The following is a 19204-nucleotide window of genomic DNA, read 5'->3' on the forward strand; positions in this document are numbered from 1 at the left end:
CACTTTAAAATGTTTACCATAACTCACCCTCACCTGCATTGCCAAGTAAAGTTTAAGATATACTGCAAGTGATTACAAGCTTTTAACACGTATCAAGATCACCTGGTCTTAGTCACAGGGATTCCAGTTTATGAAGACAGCTAGGATCCACCTAGCTGTCACCTGTGTTTCTAACAAACACCCCCTGCAGATTCTGACAAAGGCAGTTCTCAGAACACTTTGAGAAACACTGATATAAATATTATGTAAGGAGGGCAGCAGAAAGCAAGTCCTGCCTATTACTTCATAACGTATTATTTTCCTCCCCTGTAATCCAGATTACTCCATAACAACACTTATTATCACTTCACAGTAAGGGCTCTTTTAAGGTAATTTTAACTCTTTCCTTAGTATTTACTTTTAATTTCATAACTCTGAAAAGCAGGTATTGTGTATATTAAATAGAAAAAAGAGAGTTTATTAGACTGTCAGGAACTGTCTAAAGTTGGGGTGCTCCAGGTATCTCTGTGTTCAGATTGTACACAATAGTCTCTTCACTGTTTTTCTTTTCCCACATCAAGCCAAGAAATTATACGATGTAAAATAAGCATTTTATCTTACCTTTCTCTTCTAGAACTTTTGCAGCATTTGTTGCAACTCTGTAAAGCAATGAAAATTAGTACATACGCGAAACAGTGACTTAACAGTCAAGTAAACAGTACAAAATGCAACATCCAGTATGAGCATCTGATGAAAGCTCTTGACCCTCGAATGTGCACAGATACAAAATTTTGCACAGGATGTCAAGGGGTTCCACTGGCCCTAAACAAGAATGCTTTCATTTAAAACGCTCAAGGAGAGTTCTGGAATGGGCTTCAGTGTCATAGACAGCCGGAGAGCTAGACCCTCCCTTGTATTACAGACAGGCATGCTGAGGTGTAAGGTCACTAGCCCCATGTGGAACCTGAGAGAAACCATCTCCTAGCTCAAGGGTCCTCCTGCTGCCCACTGCTGCCTATAATATGACACTAACGCCCCAAGGACCCACCTCAGCACCCATCTTCAGACCCCACTCACCCTGTTCCCAGACAGTGGCCCCAGAGACACACAGGGGTGGTACCATTTCTCGCCTCGGTCCATTCATAGACACAGACAGCATCCGCAGTCAGCCCATCCTCCGTGGGTTTACCCGCCGAGTCCCCGAACCCTGGCAGCAAGGAAAGGCAAACACAATATCACTGCCTCCAAAATGAGGGCTATCAAAAGGCCCCTTCTTACTGAAAAATCTTTGTACACTTTTCCTAACACATACCTCCGTAGTCAACAGACAAGACATGAAAACCACTGTCACTCAGCACCTAGATGACAAAGGAGCTGTTATCACTTTAATTGGGAGATGTAAACAGAAAAGGTGGTCTCACCTCCTCAACACTTCCATAATCCTGGTTATGATGGCTTAATAGGTAGGGAAAAATGCATTTCTGAAATCTGGTGTTTGACTTCAAACTTGAGAAGATCAGGCTCAACGGGAAAGAAGGAAAGCAGCATGGCAGAATAGGACCACACAGCCTGGGTCACACCCTGGCTCTGTCACTTAGCAGCTGTCTGACCTTGGGAAAGCCACTTAACATCTAACTGTGTAAATATAGTCTGCGAAGTGAAAAATAATACCTTCAGGATCGTTGGAAGATTGCATGAGATGATGTAGTACCTTGGTACATAGTAAATGCCTTTTTTTTAGGAATTCCCTGGAGGATAAGAACTCCACACAGAGTTGTAGTAGAAGCAAGCAAATAACGGGAAGATATTTATATTAAGTGTGAACAGATAAAGAGTTAATATTGATCAAAAATAAAGAGATCACTTGGTTACATGAAACCACTGCCAGCCCCAAATAGATAAATGAGAAAAGAATATAAAAACATAATTTTAAATGAAAAAAAATTACAGTGATAGACAAAGAGAAGGGGGATAGAAGGGGACAAAAATTTACTGTGCAGGCACTTTTAAATCTTTACTTAATTCTCACAACAGTCCTACAAGGTATGTGTTCTCCACATTTTACAGAGAAAGAAACCGAGCCTTGGAGAGCTTAAGTAACTTGTTCACAGACACCCAAATGGCCAGCAGCAGAGCCAAGATTCACACCTGGGCCTGCCTGTGTCCAAACATTGTGCTTCCCCTACTACTGCATAGATGTGAGAGACTGAACTTTAAATACAAGCTGAACTAATAATGAGGAAGTAAATTAAACTTTTAAACATGTCATATTATAGGCAGCAGTGGGCAGCAGGAGGACCCTTGAGCTAGGAGATGGTTTCTCTCAGGTTCCACTTTTAAACATGTATTTAAACTACATTCCCTCCAAACAAGTTATCCAAGACACAGGGCAGTTCAGCATCCAGGGAAACGGGAACATCCATGTGTTTTTTGTGGTGCCATAAACTGAAGAGCCCCTTGACAATGCAACTCAAGCAACAGATCCTACTCCTAAGACAATGCAACTCAAGCAACAGATCCTAATCCTAAGACAATGCAACTCAAGCAACAGATCCTACTCCTAAGACAATGCAACTCCTAAGACAATGCAACTCCCAAGACAATGCAACTCAAGCAACAGATCCTAATCCTAAGACAATGCAACTCAAGCAACAGATCCTACTCCTAAGACAATGCAACTCCTAAGACAATGCAACTCCCAAGACAATGCAACTCAAGCAACAGATCCTACTCCTAAGAATTAATCTCCAGGAAAAAAAATTCCAAAAGAAGAATAAACTAACTGCTTAAAGTTTTCCATAGCAATACTATTTTAAAAGAATTTAGGAGGAAAAAAAAAACTTGTATTAAATAGCAGTGAAATATTTAAGTAAATAAACAATTGTCTATAAATATAATGGAGAATGATCACCCTTTAAATTGGTAACTATGATGACTGTGGAAAAACACTGAAGAATATTTTTTAAATGGTATTAAGTAAAAGAGCACAACGTAAAGTTATACAGAGATACAGTCAGTAACATGAAAAACTTTATAGAGATTAAAAACTAGGTGGGAATGCAAATAAATGAAAATAGTTTTGCTGGGTGATTGAAGTGATGAATGAATGAGAAAGGGGGAGAGAGGGAGGGAGGAAGGACAATTTAATAACAAAGTTTTAATTTTTAAAAGAAACCGCCTATCCAAAGGAGAAAATGAAGAGCTAGGGAAGTTTGGTCAGGCTGGGAAGTATGACTGTGGTGTGTGGAATCCAGAACCTGCCTGGAGGAGGAAGTCTTATCATACCATCCCCACACATCCCACACACCACAAGGCTGATCTGGCTACTTTTCACACCTACACCTACAACTCTTCTTCCTGTGCACATCGAAGACATACAATTCACCTTGGCCAACAGTAGGAGGGGAAAAAAGTACACGTTCCCACAGACCTCAGCACCACACCATCCCACTTAGGGAAGTACCAAGAGTGGAGTTCAAGGTGGAAAGTAAACCTAAAAATTAATAGACATCATCACCCCAGGCAAAACTGCATCCAGCCCACCACTCCTTGGAGTGATGAGAGAGGGGAGTAGACAGGAGAGGATGGCCATGTCTGAACAGGGGAGGGAGGATGAAGAAGGTGCTGGGGTGCTGGGCCTGGCAGGATTCCGGGCCCCACTAATGCTGTGAAATCAGGAGAGGGCTCTGGAGTGGGAGCTGGCTTGTGGGAGGAGAGACCAGGTCTTGGGATCGATAACTAGACAAGCAGCTGAATCACCTAAGGGAGAGATTACTGACTACCTGAGGGGAGTGTGGGAGGGCATAAACAGGAGCCCGCCAGCCAGCTGTCAGTCAGATAAGGCAAGGTGGAGAGCCTGCCATCTTCCTCATGCTGGGAGATGCAGGGGCTGCCCCCCAAAACTGGAGTCTGTAGCAGGCTGGTGAGGACACCAAGGTGTGGCCACCTTCCCTCGGCCCAGCCTCTTATGGGGCTGAAGAAGGGCCTGAATGACTTAAGAGAAGACACTCTACATCTTTATCCCATACCACCAAAAAGGTTGTTTCTGGTAAGGAGTGGTTTTTGCACTTAATATATTTTCTCAACCCATCCCCTAGCCCTTAGAAAAAGCAAATAAATTCAACTCCATCTGGTGATGAAAGGAACAAATTCATTAAAGTGTTTGGGACTCAGAGATGTTCACATCTGTTTTGATCCCCCAAGGTCAAAGCTGGAAGAGAAGTCTACTCATGGGACTTTAGGCCCAGACACCACAAACCCACCCTCACCTCCAGGAGCTCTCAGGAGATAACCATGCTGAGGGCGGAGGAAGATCTTAGGGCTGTAGCCCAGAAGAGAATAAATGGAGACATAAAATCGGTGCCTTGAGGCCCCTTCAGACATACCTTTACTAGCTCAAGTCTATGAGGAGCTGCCCTGTAGAGGAGGTTTAAAAAAAAAAGAGCAAGAATTAGGAATTACAATGACAAGTTCAACAAAAATCACTAGCATGCTGCTGGCATCTGATCTCACGCCTTTCTTTTTCAGGTTAGACAAATAACCAGGAGAGAGGGCAATGCTTCTTGGTGTCATAGCCCACGCGCCTGTGTCAGGGTGAATGACCCACAGCTCCCCTCTGCTGCCGCCTTCCCCCAAGTGAGCACCGGCTGCCCGGACCGCTAGCGCTTCTCAACGTAAGCATTTGATTGAACTGCTGGCAACCCATCTCCTTTCACTGCTGCACAGCAAAACCTATTGCTAAGAATACTTCTAGAAGCTAAAGGAAAATAAGTTCCAGAAAGTGGCTTTTCAGAAAAAGGGATGATATAATCAAGTTCACTAAAGGAAGATCTGCCTGCATCCTGTCCACTGTGCCATGAGGTGCAAGATGAAGTGAAGGAGAGAGACTCACAGCCCTGGAGGTACAAGAAATACTTTTTTCCAAAAGAACCACAGCCTACTCTGTATTAACCACATAAAAGGGAGATAAAGATGATTCAAAAGGCAGAGGATTCTTTAAAAAACCATTTGAATTTGTTTTAGAGCCAAGTTTCTTAAACCTTAGTGGGTCATGGAACCCTTTGAACATGTAATTAAAGCTATGGACCCGCTGCCCCGAAAAATGTATCCACTCTTCAAATTTTGTGTACAATTTTGGGTTGGGAGTTCATGGACCCTCTGGGGCGTCTATGGATCCCAAGTATAGAACCACTGCTTTCATCAAGGTTCCCTGTGATCTGTCATTTGGCCTCCTTCCAGCTCAGTACTGCTGAGAGCAAGCTGAGACTTTCGGGCAGGAGACAGAGGAAGGTGCAGCTGACCCCAAGTCAGGAAATCTGGGATAACTGAGGGCAAGAGCGGATTCACTCAGAGGGCAGACATGACTGTGTGATTCACGTGACCCTTTAAATAAAAATGCATTGTAACACCGTGCCCAAGTTTACACAATCAGAACAATGTTAAGCAATGTTGAAAAATGTTGATTTCACAGGGAATCTGTGTAAATGTGACTCTGAAACATACACCTCAAGAAAGCCGCTTGAGCAAAGGCAAGTCTTGAGAAGGCCATCTTCTGACACAAAAAGACAGTGAGTAAAAGAGACAGAGGCGGGGAGCCAAGGGGCAGATTCCAGACCTTGTCACTGAGTTTGAAGTGTCCTCCCAGAGACAGAGCGAGGTCTGCGGGTCTCTGAGGCACACCGCCCCTCCCCCATGCTGAGACCCGCAGTCACAGCCAATACTCGTCACCCACCATAATGACACAGGCCCACAGAGGGACTGGCAGTGCACCAAAGGACAGCCAGCCTCCTGGGAGGTGCTCTTGGTTACCAAGCAAGGTTGGGACCACAGAGAGCAGGCCGAGGCATCAGCATTCCAGACTAGAATTAGTCAGGTGGCCCCCAGTAGCCGTGATCAGAATTCCAGGTGGTCTCTCCTAGGGAATCCATACTTTTGATTAATAGGATTCATGCCAAATAAATGAATCTCCATGTGGTTCTGGGAGAAGACCACTGATGTGGAAACTGCTCTTCCTCTTCTCCATACCTCATGCCTACTCCCTACCCAGTCGTCCATGGGTTTGATCCATCATTTCCGACACTCTTGGGGAGTAAAGGAACCATTGCCTTCTTTGAAATCAGTATCCAAATTTTGGAAGTTAGTTTCCCTTTCAGTTAAGGATCCACATATTCTACATATAGAATATATAGATTTTTTTAAAAGAGAAGCCTATTGCCAGAACACCCTCAAATTTCAACAAAGGGAAAAAAATATGTGAAGGGATGCTTACAGACCTAAAAACTGAGCTCTGCCTTACATGCCCCCACAGGGCTGAAATGCTCTTTCACTCTGTAAAAAAAAAACAACATCCAAGCAAAGGCAACTGACTTGTGTTCTGCATGCCATGAAGATAAACAATAATTGGGTTGCCGTCATGGAGGGCTGCTTCATAGCAGCTACGGCCCTTCCCCTTAGCATCCTCCCCCCACCAGCAGCTAGAAACTGTGTGCCTGAAAAGCAAGGAAAGGTTTCGGCCAACATGGACAGAGAGAAGACTTCTCTATCCTTGCCAAAGTCTGAAACCTCCTTATGTCAATCAGATACATATTTATATGTTTATATACTATTAGAATATATAATGGATTATTATACGTAAATAGTCAATATATTTACATACAGATATGTATCTGCTTAATATATATGCACATGGTAAAAATTAAAATATAATGCCACAAACGTCTTATAATGAAAACCACTACTGCCTTACCCCCCCTCTCCCATGCCGAGATAACCCCTTTTAACCATTTACTGTTTTAGTTCTTCTGACTCCTATACCAATCATGCTTCCAAGACTGCAATTCTTAGGTGTGGTTTGTTGAAATGCAATCCACTGGGTGGAAACAAGTAAAAGATAATAGATATCTGCCACCTGCTATTGGTTTGGCTGAAGAAACAAATTGGAAACAAAGGGAAACCAGTTTAGGTAGGAGAAAAGAACTTGAACATGAAATTAAGCTATTCTACTCAAGAAACCCAGTGACCTTGTGATTTTAAACACCTGAGTGAGCTCCAGTTCCTGCACCTTGTTAAACCAATGAATGAACCCTGCTAACACGAACACTGCCATATGACATGTCACCAGGAGACCTGGAGAACTGGCCATGTGATGATAAATCTTCAGTCCCTCAATCTTTTTTTTTTTTTTTTTTGGTCACACCGCGTGCAGCATGTGGGATCTTAGTTCCCCAACCAGGGATCAAACCCATGCCCCCTGCAGTGGAAGTGCAGAGTCCTAACCACCAGACCACGAGGGAAGTCCCAGTCTCTCAATCATTTAGAGGCAAAAAGTCTGACATCAAACCCCAAACCCCAAGTCTGTACTGCGAAGACGGGCATTGCTGCCATCTAGATAAGCTAGTCACGAGGACAGCTGACTCACCAAACAAGGACTGATGGGGCAAGAGTAAAGAAGAAAGATGTTTTCAAATTCCAACACTATTGGTGGGACTGTACCCTGCAAATTAGGAAGAAGTTATGTGAACCCATCCATATTGGCCCCCAAACATTCTGTGATCACATGTTTAAACTCAGGGAGATGAAATATAAAACAAGGCACGGGAAAACTGGCAACCACGAACAAGTAGGTGAACCAAACAGAAGAAAATATTGAGATCAGAGCAAAACAGACAGTAGGATGCTCACGGCCTTGATGGACAAGTATTTATGGAGTGCCCTCTGCCAAGCACTGTGCTGAGCAATGGAAACCCACCAACAAAGTCCCCCACCTATGAAGTTACTGTCTCATAAGGAAGACAAACATTCATCAGATAATCACACAAGCATTTATTCAATTACAGTGGGGATAAACGCAGTAAAGGACAAGCACAGGTTGCACTAACATATGCCGAAAATGGGGGCGGTGAGGAAAGGGTTTCCTGAAAATTACCGTTTAAAATGAGACCCAAGAGATGGGTAAGCAGTTAGTTAGGCAAAAGGAGGGAACAGAGGGAGCAGAGAGAGAGAAAGAAATGCAGACAGAGCATGGCTTCTATACACGGAGGCCAGTGGGTCTGGAGCAGGGTGGGAAGGGGGTGAGGCATAAGGCAGGGAAGAAGACAGACCCAAGGCACCTGAAAGACTCCAAACTCCAACGTAAGATTCCTGAAAAGCAAATGCAAGCAAGTCGAGCGTCAATATAAAGGGAAGCTGTGTGGAACAGCTTCCTCCAAGGAACACCGACCTCTCCCCAGGCAAGTAACACAGCACTGCTCACCTCTGCCCTTGTGACCTGAAAGCCACACCCACCAAGCACCCCAGGGTCCAATCAGTGCACTCACCATGTTCCCAGAATCACCCTAGGTTCACCTTTGATGTAGAAGCTCACTGTGTGAGGAATCTTTAACTCCGGTTTCTTTAAATCCACAAGAAATGGTGCTTTGACTGGAAAGGAGAATTCATTGTCAACTCCCAGAATCGAATTCCACGTCTCTTAATCACAATCAAAAAAAGTAATTAGCCTCATGATTGACATGTTTCTAAGCTGCAAGCTACTACACTCAATTCCAAGCAAAGTATTTTTACTTTATAAATTAGGACTACCCCGCAAAAGAGTTGCCCCCCCCAAAAAAACTAAAGCTAGACTTAAAAATACCACCAGTGCTATATATAGCCTCTAATGGAGTTTATTCAATCTTCATCCCCGTTTCAAGCGAAAAGCAAAGGAGACCATTCACCTAAAAAGTAAGAGGGTCTAGAAGAAGGTAGTGAGTATTTTGCTACTTAAGTCATGAGTTACTTTTTGCACTAAGTAAAACTTAGTCATTAGCCATAAGCCACTAAATGTCCAAGATAAACATACACCTGGAGACATGCAGGTGAGAGCATCACCTGTGCTCTAGAAGAACCGTGTGTCGCACTGACTAACGCAGCACTTGGTAGAAAAAACACGGGAAAATAGATTTCTCACATCAACCTGTCTCTCTCTCAAGGGATACAGGCAAGAAGAGGAAGAGAAAAGGCACAGAATACAGGAAGCAGTAAGGTATACAGATTAATAGCCAATTTGAAGACTGAGCTCCTGAATTGAAACTCTACCCGCAAGGCCATATTTTTCTATCTATCCCAACAGTTTGCAAGGATTCATCCTAGACCCCAAAGCCAATATTAAATAGGTTTCAGACCATTTAAGTCTAGCCATAATTTTATAACTGACATATCTTTTTCATTATGCCATAACTGTAAGGGCAGTAAGTTCTCTATTTGGGAAAAAAATATATAAAGGCAAATTCACAAAAGGTACATACTCACAAAAGTTGAAAAAAATCACCATGTGCATCAGAGGAGGGAAAATATGTTCGTTTAATGATTTAGTTGTAAAGCTGTCACACAGAGTGGCAATTTTTCTTCTGAGGGTTGAACAGGAGTATGGGAAAGAGCTGTAAGATACTGTGAAGCAAACAAGGTATTCAAAATCAGCCCAAGTGTTGTCTCGGTTTGTTTCTCCTTTTAACCTCCAAATTGAATTTCACAGACCGACACTGGGAATTACAGGCAGGTTGGCATTTAAGCAAAAATCCTTTACAGAACTGTATGTAATTAGGGCAGATCCAGATCCGGCACGAAGGGAGAACCAGGAGAGGAAAGCAATAAGTCAGGGCCCCTACCAGCTGCTCAGAAAGCCCAGGTGTGACAGGACAGGAGGGGAGGGGACACGGATGTACTCGCGTCAGACTTGTTTCCTCAGTGTACCCCACAGAAGGCCAAGGCTGGACCCTGAAGTCACCAGGAAACAGGATTCAGACTGTTTTAACAGTTGCCACGGTTTTCAGTCACATCACAGTTCAGTGCTGTATGTGCTAGCTACTATTAGTACTAGTCTAAAGCAGTGAATGAATAATCGTCAGATTCCCACCGCCCCTTCTGCCTGGGTCTTGGGAAGCAATGAGACAAAACCCTCACATCTGAGGTGACATCCCTGGTGGGCGGGGCCGTGAGGAGCAGCCTGGGGTGCAGGGGGGGACCTGGAAGCTGGACGCAGCAGGGCCTGGTCAGGGAATGGGACACGGGGGGCCACGCACATCTTGTTCATTCTACTGCCCCCTGTGACACGAACCATCCAAACTGGGGGCCACCAGCAGACAAGTTATGGTTTGTCCATGAGGGCTCCCTCAGGCTACCTCTGTCTCTAGCCACATCTCCCATGAGGACTGTCTCCTACCTTTGAGAAACGAGGGACACAGGAGGTCAGTGTCACCACCTGCTGCTCCCAGTTTTTGTCCACATCGTCCATGACAAGAGTCCCTTTCCCTACTGTGAACGGTCAGTGTGATCAAATCGTGAAGCTGTAGGGGATGGAAAGCATTTCTGATGCGCTGTCTCCCCTGCCCTGATTCCTCTGCTAGACCAGAGGCATCTTAGAAGACAACTGTTATTACCTCTGCTTTGCAGATGAGGAGGCTGAAAAGTTAAGGACCCTTCCCAAGCTCACAGAGCCAATGAATGGCAGAGCCACGTGAACCCAGGTCTGTACAACCCCAGAGTTCCCTGGTGATCTCCAGTGAGCTGTCACAGTCCTGGTGAGTTCTACTTGTCATCCTTGAAGCAAAAATGAGCCCCAGGAACAAGGCTGGGCTCTGGTGAAATTCAGCTCTTAGAGAGAGTTGTTTCAGGATCCTTTTCTCCCCTTCTGCACCCTTGCTCCTCTCAGGGTCCCTCCTTCCTCCCACTTTCTTCCTTCCTGCTCCCGTATCCTCAGAAGATAGCCAAAGGCATCAAAGAAAGACCTCTAAAAAAATTCTCCCTCAAGTGTTAATAACTTAAAAATCAGGGCACTTACACATGTTTGGAAAAGGCATGGAGGCAGAAGGTAATGAATCTCTGATGAATTTCCAGCAATTCTGCTGGGAGTGGAAAAGATAAGCAGGCTAAGGGTGATGGACAGCTCTTCAAATACATCAGCCATGGGCAACTGCCTACACATAAAATCAGCAAGAAAGAAACGAAAATGATTGTTTCATACTTTAAAATAGCCTCCATGAAGGTGGTCGGAAGCGGAGGATATGGCTGTTCTGATTTTAGAGATAAGAAATCAAAACCCAGAGGAGCCACTTTGAGCCACAGATCACGCCCAGACAGATGAGCAGAACTGAATTCTTATGCTCCCTTCCAGTTGGCTGGCTCTGGCTTTCTTTCTCCTGACTCTCTGAACTCCCACTACCCTGCCTGTTAGACTCCCGCTAAGTTACCTTTTGCAGGTAGCAGGGTGCTTGGGAAGCTGGGGCAAGAGAGGGAAATATGTTTCTGTTTTTAAAGAATAATTCATACAGGACCCTTCTCTCAAATAGCTCAAGGCACTTCTGTGAGAATTGCTGCGGGAAGAGAACAGAGTGACCACATCCCTCACAGCATCAATAATGCACAACGGCTCCTTTGAACTAGGGGGCTGTCAGTTTGACTTCCCCTAGATCAATAGGGGATCAAAAGTCACCAGTGGCTAATAGACCTTATTTGAGCAGAGGATGCAGTTTCAGCCCGGTCCTCGCTCGCGGCCAGCACATCAAACAGCCACCTTGACGCTTCGGTGTTCTTCGCCTGCCCTTTGATTAGCCGTGGCTGTAACTGCACCGCATCCCACAGGGGCTACAGAACCTAACTGGATGATTCTTACTGGCAAAACCTCGTGGAACCAGCTGCTCCAGGGCGAATCATTTCTCCTTCATGCTCAGAGGTACCAGCTTTGGGAAGCCCAACTCTGACCACATTTGGCAAGACAGCGATTCCAAATATTAAGACATGCCACACATCCACCCTGTGCCCATTCATCCCGCCAACATGTATTGATCACCAACTCACCAAGCACCAAGTTACATCTGTGTTCTCCTCCCTTCTTTCCTCGCAACCAAATCCTCCCTTTCCTTCACATCCACTCAAGTGTCCCTCTTTTTTTTTTCAAAGCTTCTCTAGACAGATCTTCTCATGGTGACTTTTCCTCTTTTCACCCCTCCCACTAATTATAATCGGGGCCTCAGTTTGACCCTTAATTGTTTTCTGATTGTTTTCCCACTATGAGTCCTGTCTCCCCAGTGACAAGAACCACGTGACAGATAATACTGCTTTTACATTCCACTCTGCCTAGCACAGGGCCGAGCTCCATAAATATTCATTGAATGAAAGGTTGAGAACAGAAAGAAGAGTGTATTTCTTTCATAAAGGAGAAGGAAGCAAGGCTTATTGGTAGCTTTGGGGGACAGGGGAAGGGATTCCTTCTCTGTTTTGAATTATTGATACAACTGAAAATTAATCAATGTGAGCTCCCCAAGAGCAGGGGTTTTGCCTGTTTTATTTATGGTTGTGTGCCCGGGGCCTGGATGAGTGCCTGATAGGGAGTGGGATGTCCAATACTCTGGTGAGGATGGATACGTTTATCAGCCTTCTCATGGGGATTTTCTAAGCACTATCTAGAAAAGTAAAAACTTGGGATGAAATAGGGAGAAATGAAGAGGAAAACAGCCCTTTGGCTTCCCCCAACTTCTTTCCTGAACATGGTTTCCATTTTTCTGATTTGAAGAAGATCAGTTGCAAGTGGAGATTTACTTTCCTGGGCCCATCCATCTTCAGAAGCAACTACATCTGATGAGACTTTTGTAAAATAAATAGATCCCCAAGGCATTAAAAAATAATCACTGAAAACAACATGGTTTAATGTTCTCCCTGAGTTTCACAACATATCACAATAGATCCACAGCTACAGGCTGTTCCAGGTGCACAGCAGGCCCTCCATGAATGTTTGCTAAACTCACCAGCTCCAAGGAACAAAAAGGACTCGGGATGCTGGATATCAGTCTGTGCCTCAGCACGGCCTAAATTAGATCAGTAATTTTCTGCTCAGATGAAGAAATGCCCAAGTATTTTATTCTTTCACGGAGCATCTCGATAATTATTTTTAGTAACTACGAAGGCAAGTAAGGGGCCCCAAATCCCCATCTCCTCTCCACTATCAACAAAGTGGGCTGTTCTCTGAAAGCGTGAACTGCAGCTTTGATTCTCTACCAAATAAATGTTAAATAATCAGCCACCCACTAAAAGGTGGTAAATGCTAGCTTTCCCAGAACAACCGTATCTGGGAGGTAAGGCCCATGATGGTGAAAAGTGCAGCCAGTCAGGACATTCTGACTGGTGTTCAGATCCAACACAGAAAGGGGGCTCCGGCCTGCACCGCTGGGCCAGGAGAGGGCCACTCTCTGCCTCCTGCCTTTGGCCACAGCAGGAAGAAAGGAAAGGAGATTGGTGTTTGTCTTCACCACTCAGACATCCCAAAGTGAAGTCTCCTGTGCCTGGATATGATTTTTGGATATCTTGTAATCAGCAAAAATTTAACAAAGCAAAACAAAGGAATAGAAAGAAGCAAGGTAAACAAAACTACCAATACCTTCCCACACCAACAAGACAAAACAAGACACGCAGTCTTTTGGGTCCAAGGTCTCCAACCAATACCTGGCTTCAACGCAAACAAGACAGTCAGTGCATTGCTGGTCGACTGAGGTAGTCTAAGATGACTGCTCAAGCCAAGGATTCATGGAAGGAAGAAAATGAAAAACCTGTGCTGACCTACACATTTCACATTTGAAGGATATAAGAACTAGGCACAGGCAGTGATGCCAAGTTATGGTTTCAATGTACCATGCATCTCTAGCATTATGGAGAGGCGTTCTTCACACGCCAGACGCTTCACACTCAGGGAGGTGGGCTTCCGATCCTTCTCCATCTACACAGATAGGCCCTTGACCTAACAGAATGCCTTCCAAGACCACAACACCGATTATTATTGCCACTATTATTATTTTTTAAAATCCGTCCTGCTGTTAGTAAAATGTCAAGGCAGATAAGAGATTGGCACAGGAACCTGAACCAGCTTTCTGGAATCTCTAGTTCAGAAGCCCCAAAGGGATATAGGTTCCTGAAAAATCAAACGTGCGAGTGTCGCCGGCGCGGGTAGGAGTTGGGGCTGAGGATACAGCCGTCCAAGAGCTCTGGGGGCCTCCGAAGCCCCGGGAGTCAGCGCTCGGCCACCAGCCCTGCGTCACCGCCCGGCGGTACCCCCACTGCCGCATTCCGGGCGGTCGGAGCCGGCGGGGCGCTGCCGGGGCGCACAGGGCGCGGCGTGCACTCACCTCAGGTTCCACGTGACCATGTGCCACCACGCGGGCACGCAGCCCTGCTTGTCTGTCTCCATCCCGCGTCGCGTCTGGATCGGCCGCCGCCGCCGCGGGAGCTGCCGCCGGTAGCCCAGAGCCGCGCCCCGGTCGCTCTCCTCCCCCGCGGGTGTGGCGACCCGGGGGCCCTGCGGCGGGTGGAGCGGGGCGTCTGACCCAGCGCGCGGCTGGGCGCGGCCCGGGGGCGGGCTGCCCTAGCGCCCCCGACGCCACACGCACTGATGATGTGTGATGGAAATAAGTGCCCTACTCTTCTAGCTGGCTACGCGCAAACTTATTTTCTGTTTTAGTCTATACATCTGTGTGTGTGTGTGTGTGTGTGTGTGTGTGCGCGTGTGCGCGCGCGCGTGCGCGCCCTGCGTGGAGTAAAATACATTTCTTACTATGATAGTAATAAAACAAAAGTCTGAGAGTTGCAGCTTTAGAAGATCCTCCTGAAGGACATATGCTTTCCTCCACTTTAACCCTTCTTTTTTCTTTCTCCCTTTTGTTTTTCCCTTTTTCCCTGAACCTTCCCTTCCCAACCCCCATCTTCTTCCTCTCTCTCCCTCTCTCCTCTCTCTCTTTCCCTCCCTCTCTCTTTCTCTCTCTCTGTCTCTCTCACACACACACAAACCTGTCATCATTACTGTAGTAAGAATTTCTTTAGCTCCCTTTCATTGATTACTACTTTATCTGTCCACAGGGTTATGAACTACACAATTACTCCATGTGTCCAAATGCACCACCTTTTTGGTGTTTTGTTTACCTAGCAGCAGGTAGCAGAAACCTCCACCTCCACCCCCCCTTGTATCAGGAGTTCAGGCTTCGAAAGGTTTGGCAGCGATGCGCTTACATCGTGCACTGTCTTCTGGAGCAGAAACCGTCCTTCACCAGAGCTGTTCCAGGGAAGCCACGGGGCAAAGTGTGAGGGCAAAGGGGGACAAAGGGAATGAGGTTCCATTTGGAACCAATTTGATGCCAGCACCAAGACTGCATCTGGGAGGCAAGGTACAACCTCCCCAGAGGGAAAAAGGGGTCTCTCATGTGCCTGAGCTGTTGGGCATTTGCCAGCTGAGCAGAGGGCCTAGCAAGGACTGCCAACCCACAGAAAGTGCATAGGGATGCATCACCTGGGGGCAACTGGCCAGTCTAGAGGAAAGCACCAACACCTTTCAAGAAAGGGCAGTTCCCTTCGAGAACTAGGCCATTTCAGATAACTGGTCAGACAAGGGGGAATTTTGTTCACCTCTTCTTGTCATTTCTCTAGGAATGTCAACTTTTGGATGCACATCAAGATAGAAGAGGAATCAGGTGAGGAAGGACCAGAGGAATCTGAGCCCGCCTGATGAGCCAGCTGCAGCTGGGTCACACCCTGCATGATGAGAAACGTTAAGCCACCGTCAGATTCCACCCCCGGAGTCATCCGTGAAATGGGTCTGGAATCTCACAGAACTTATTCAGGGGAGCTCCGGAGGATACCCTGGGCCATGCCCCGTGGAGGTGGAGGGATCCGAGACAGCAAGAACAGGGGGAGGAGAGAGCAGCAGCTGCGTTTGGTCCCAGCTTCTATTTCCATCTGTTTATTCAGGTTGAGAGGTCAGAGGCCCACGTGCTGGTTGAGCAAACAAAGTTGTAAGTCCCAAGTCTAAGGAAATGGTTGAAATGCTCAGCAAAATCTCTGAAGTTAGAAATAACTATGGCCCATTTTTTTTTTTTTTAAAGACTGTATAAATTAAAACTCTAGGAGAAATCTTTCCCCAGCATTAATAGCCCCTTTTCAAACGGCACATCCTGGAAATCAGAGAGCAGAGTCTCTGAAATGATTTTGCAAAACCTGAAAAACAAGTGATTCATTTATTTTTTAAGCACCTATTTCCTGAGCACATTTTGGGTGCCAGGTACCACATTTGGCTCTACAGGGATACAAAGCAGGATCCTGCGTGGTAGAGAGACTTACCTAAAGAGAAATGATAACACAAAATAGGGATGGAAGAGTGCCCTCGGGACAGAAATCAAGTAAGATGGTGCGGGGGGCGAGGCTGCCAGGGCCTAGATGTGGAGAAACGGGGTGACTACAAAGGGACATTTTAGGGTGATGGAAATAGTCTATATCTCAAGTTTGTCGGTGATTACATGACTGTACGCGTTCACCAAAATTCACTGAATTGGAAACTTTCCAAAGGTGAATTTGACGAAACATAAATTATACCTTAACAAAGCTGAGTTTTATAAAAGTGACCTGGGGGGGAAGGGGTGGGGTCAAGATGGCGGACTAGGAGGACGCAGAATTCGCGTCTCCTCACAACTAGGGCACGTACCAGGCACCGGTGGGGGACCACGGACACCGAAGGGGACGGGAGGAACCCTCAGCGATCGGGTAGGACCTGGGGCATGGGGGGAGTGAAGGGGGAGGAGACGTGGAGGCGGGATGGGACTGGTGCCCCTGAGGGGCGGCTGGGGGAGGGGAAGGGATCCCACGCCCGAAGAGGGAAAGTGGGGGACCATTGAGAGGGCAGAGGATCAAAAGGGAGAGTGGCCAGGTTTCCCCTGCCCACTTGGGCCCCTGGGAGCCTGCTGAGATCCCGGGCCTGATCCCCTGTCCACCGAGGACCCTTCCAGCCACTCGGGTCCTGAGGGAGTGGGAGGGAGGGAGGGAAAGGAAGAGCAAAAGTAAAGGCCAGGGCTTCCCTGGTGGTGCAGTGGTTGAGAGTCCGCCTGCCGATGCAGGGGACACGGGTTCGTGCCCCGGTCCGGGAAGATCCCACATGCCGCGGAGCGGCTGGGCCCGTGAGCCATGGCCGCTGAGCCTGCGCGTCCGGAGCCTGTGCTCCGCAACGGGAGAGGCCACAAGAGTGAGAGGCCCACCTACCGCAAAAAAAAAAAAAAAAAAAAAGTAAAGGCCAGACCAAGGGGACCAGCACCCCTGAGGGGCAGCTGGGGTAGAAGAGGAGTTCCTGCACCCAGGGGGACCCACCCACGGTTAGGGGTCCAGCAGGACAGGGGAGGCCCTCGTCCTCGTGTTACCGTATGCTAACACGTATGTATGGAATTTAAAAAACTGGAACTGATGAACCTACTGGCAGGGCAGGAATAAAGACGCAGACGTAGTGAACAGACTTGAGGGCACGGGGGTGGGGGGTAGGGGGCAAGGGGAAGCTGGGATGAAGTGAGAGAGTGGCATGAACTTATATATACTAACAAATGTAAAACAGATAGCTAGTGGGAAGCTGCTGCATAGCACAGGGAGATCAGCTCAGTGCTTTGTGATGACCTAGAGGGGTGGGGTAGGGAGGGTGGGAGGGAGATGCAAGAGGGAGGGGATATGGGGATATATGTATACGAATAGCTGATTCACTTTGTTATACAGCAGAAGCTAACACACCATTGTAAAGCATTTATACTCCAATAAAGATGTGAAGAAAAAAATAGAAAAGTGACCTAAAAAATGTACAGATAAACTGCATAAACAAACATGTCCCTTCTGATGTCATAGAAATGGAAAGACAAAGCTGTGGGTACAAATCCGTCAGAAACCAGTAGTTGAATGTTATTTGCGCTTCTAGCAGAAAAAGAGATCTCATTAGAGACAGATTAATTTTACCACCTCAAATTATTCTAGAGAAAACGAACTGGGGACAAGAACAGCTGTCTCTCAGCTGCCGTACAGCTGTGGAGGTAAACCAGTGGTGATAGAGCATTTGAGGGACGAAGAACTAGCAAACAACAGGTAACTGATTTTCCATTATTTGGAGAATGTTTTTTCTTGAAAAGAGAGTATTTATCCACCTTGAATTTTCTTCTTTTTTATTGAGATATAATTGATATATAATATAATATATTAGTTTCAGATGTACAACATGATTCAATATTTTTATATATTTTGAAATGATCACCATATTAAATCTCATTAATATCCATCACCACACATAGTTACAATTTTTTTTCCTGTGATAACTCTTAAGATCTACTCTCTTAGCAATTTTAAAATATAAAATACAGTGTAATTAACTATAGTCAAGCTGTACATTACATCCCCAGGATTTATTTATTTTATAACTGGAAGTTTGTTTTGTATCTTTTGACCCCTTCACGTATTCATCTATCCCCATCCCCACCTCTGGCAGAAACAACCAATCTGTTCTCTGTATCTATGAGTTTAGGTTTTGTTTGTTTGTTTTTAGATTCCACATACAAGTGAGATCTTTATCTTTTGTCTTTCTCTGACATTTCACTTAGCATAATGCTCTCAATGTCCATCCATGTTGTCACAAAAGGCAAGATTTTCTTCATTTTATGGCTGAGTAATATTCCACTGTGTATATATACATATATGTGTATCACATTTTCTTTATCCATTCATCCATTGATGGTCACAGCTTCTTTCCATGTCTTGGCTACTGTAAAGCTACAATGAACATTGGGGTGCATATATCTTTTTGAGTTAGTATTTTTGTTTCCTTCAGATAAATACCCAGAAGTGGAATTGCTGGATCATATGGTAGTTCCATTTTTAATTTTTGAGGAACCTCCATACTGTTTCTCATAGTGGCTGCACCAATTTACATTCCTAACATCAGTGCACAAGGGTTCCCTTTTTTCCACATTTTTGCTAACACTTTATTTGTTGCCTTTTTGATAACAGCCATTCTAACAGCTATGAGGTGATATCTCATTGTGGCTTTGATTTGCATTTTCCTGATGATTAGTGATGTTGAGCACCTTTTCATGCACTGCTGGCCATCTGTGTGTGTCTTCTTTGGAAAAATGTCTGTTCAGATCCTCTGTCCATAGCTTTATTGAAATATAATTCACATATCATAAAATTCACCCTTTGAAAGTACAGTTCAGTGGTTTTACTATATTCACAGAGTTGTGCATTTATCACCACTATTTAATTTTAGAACACTCTAATTCACCCCAAAAGGAAACTCCATACCCCTTGCTGGGTCATACGTTAATTTTATGTTTAATTTTTTACGGAACTACTAAACTGTTTTCCAAAGTGGCTACATTGTACAGTCCCACTAGCATGAGCTCTACATAAACTACTGCCT

General features: G+C 45.5%; 1 protein-coding gene and 1 long non-coding RNA gene across 4 annotated transcripts in view; both read left to right on the forward strand.

Moving 5' to 3' along the window:
• The window catches only part of PYGL (glycogen phosphorylase L), a 53166-nt gene extending 47777 nt beyond the window's left edge, over window positions 1-5389 (forward strand). For both annotated transcript variants that reach the window (XM_079906350.1, XM_079906351.1), the window contains exon 21: window positions 4507-5389. In XM_079906350.1, coding sequence (XP_079762476.1) covers window positions 4507-4519 — 13 coding nt within the window. In that variant the 3' untranslated portion in view covers window positions 4520-5389. The remainder of the gene's footprint in view (window positions 1-4506) is intronic.
• An 11019-nt stretch (window positions 5390-16408) lies between these two features.
• Window positions 16409-19204, forward strand: part of LOC307182257 — a 42125-nt gene continuing 39329 nt past the window's right edge. For both annotated transcript variants that reach the window (XR_013827158.1, XR_013827159.1), the window contains exons 1-2: window positions 16409-16527; window positions 17770-17877. This is a non-coding gene — a long non-coding RNA (uncharacterized lncRNA). The remainder of the gene's footprint in view (window positions 16528-17769; window positions 17878-19204) is intronic.

The sequence above is a fragment of the Stenella coeruleoalba genome (genome assembly GCF_951394435.1).
Source record: "Stenella coeruleoalba genome assembly, chromosome: 2".
Taxonomy (NCBI): Eukaryota; Metazoa; Chordata; class Mammalia; order Artiodactyla; family Delphinidae; genus Stenella; species Stenella coeruleoalba.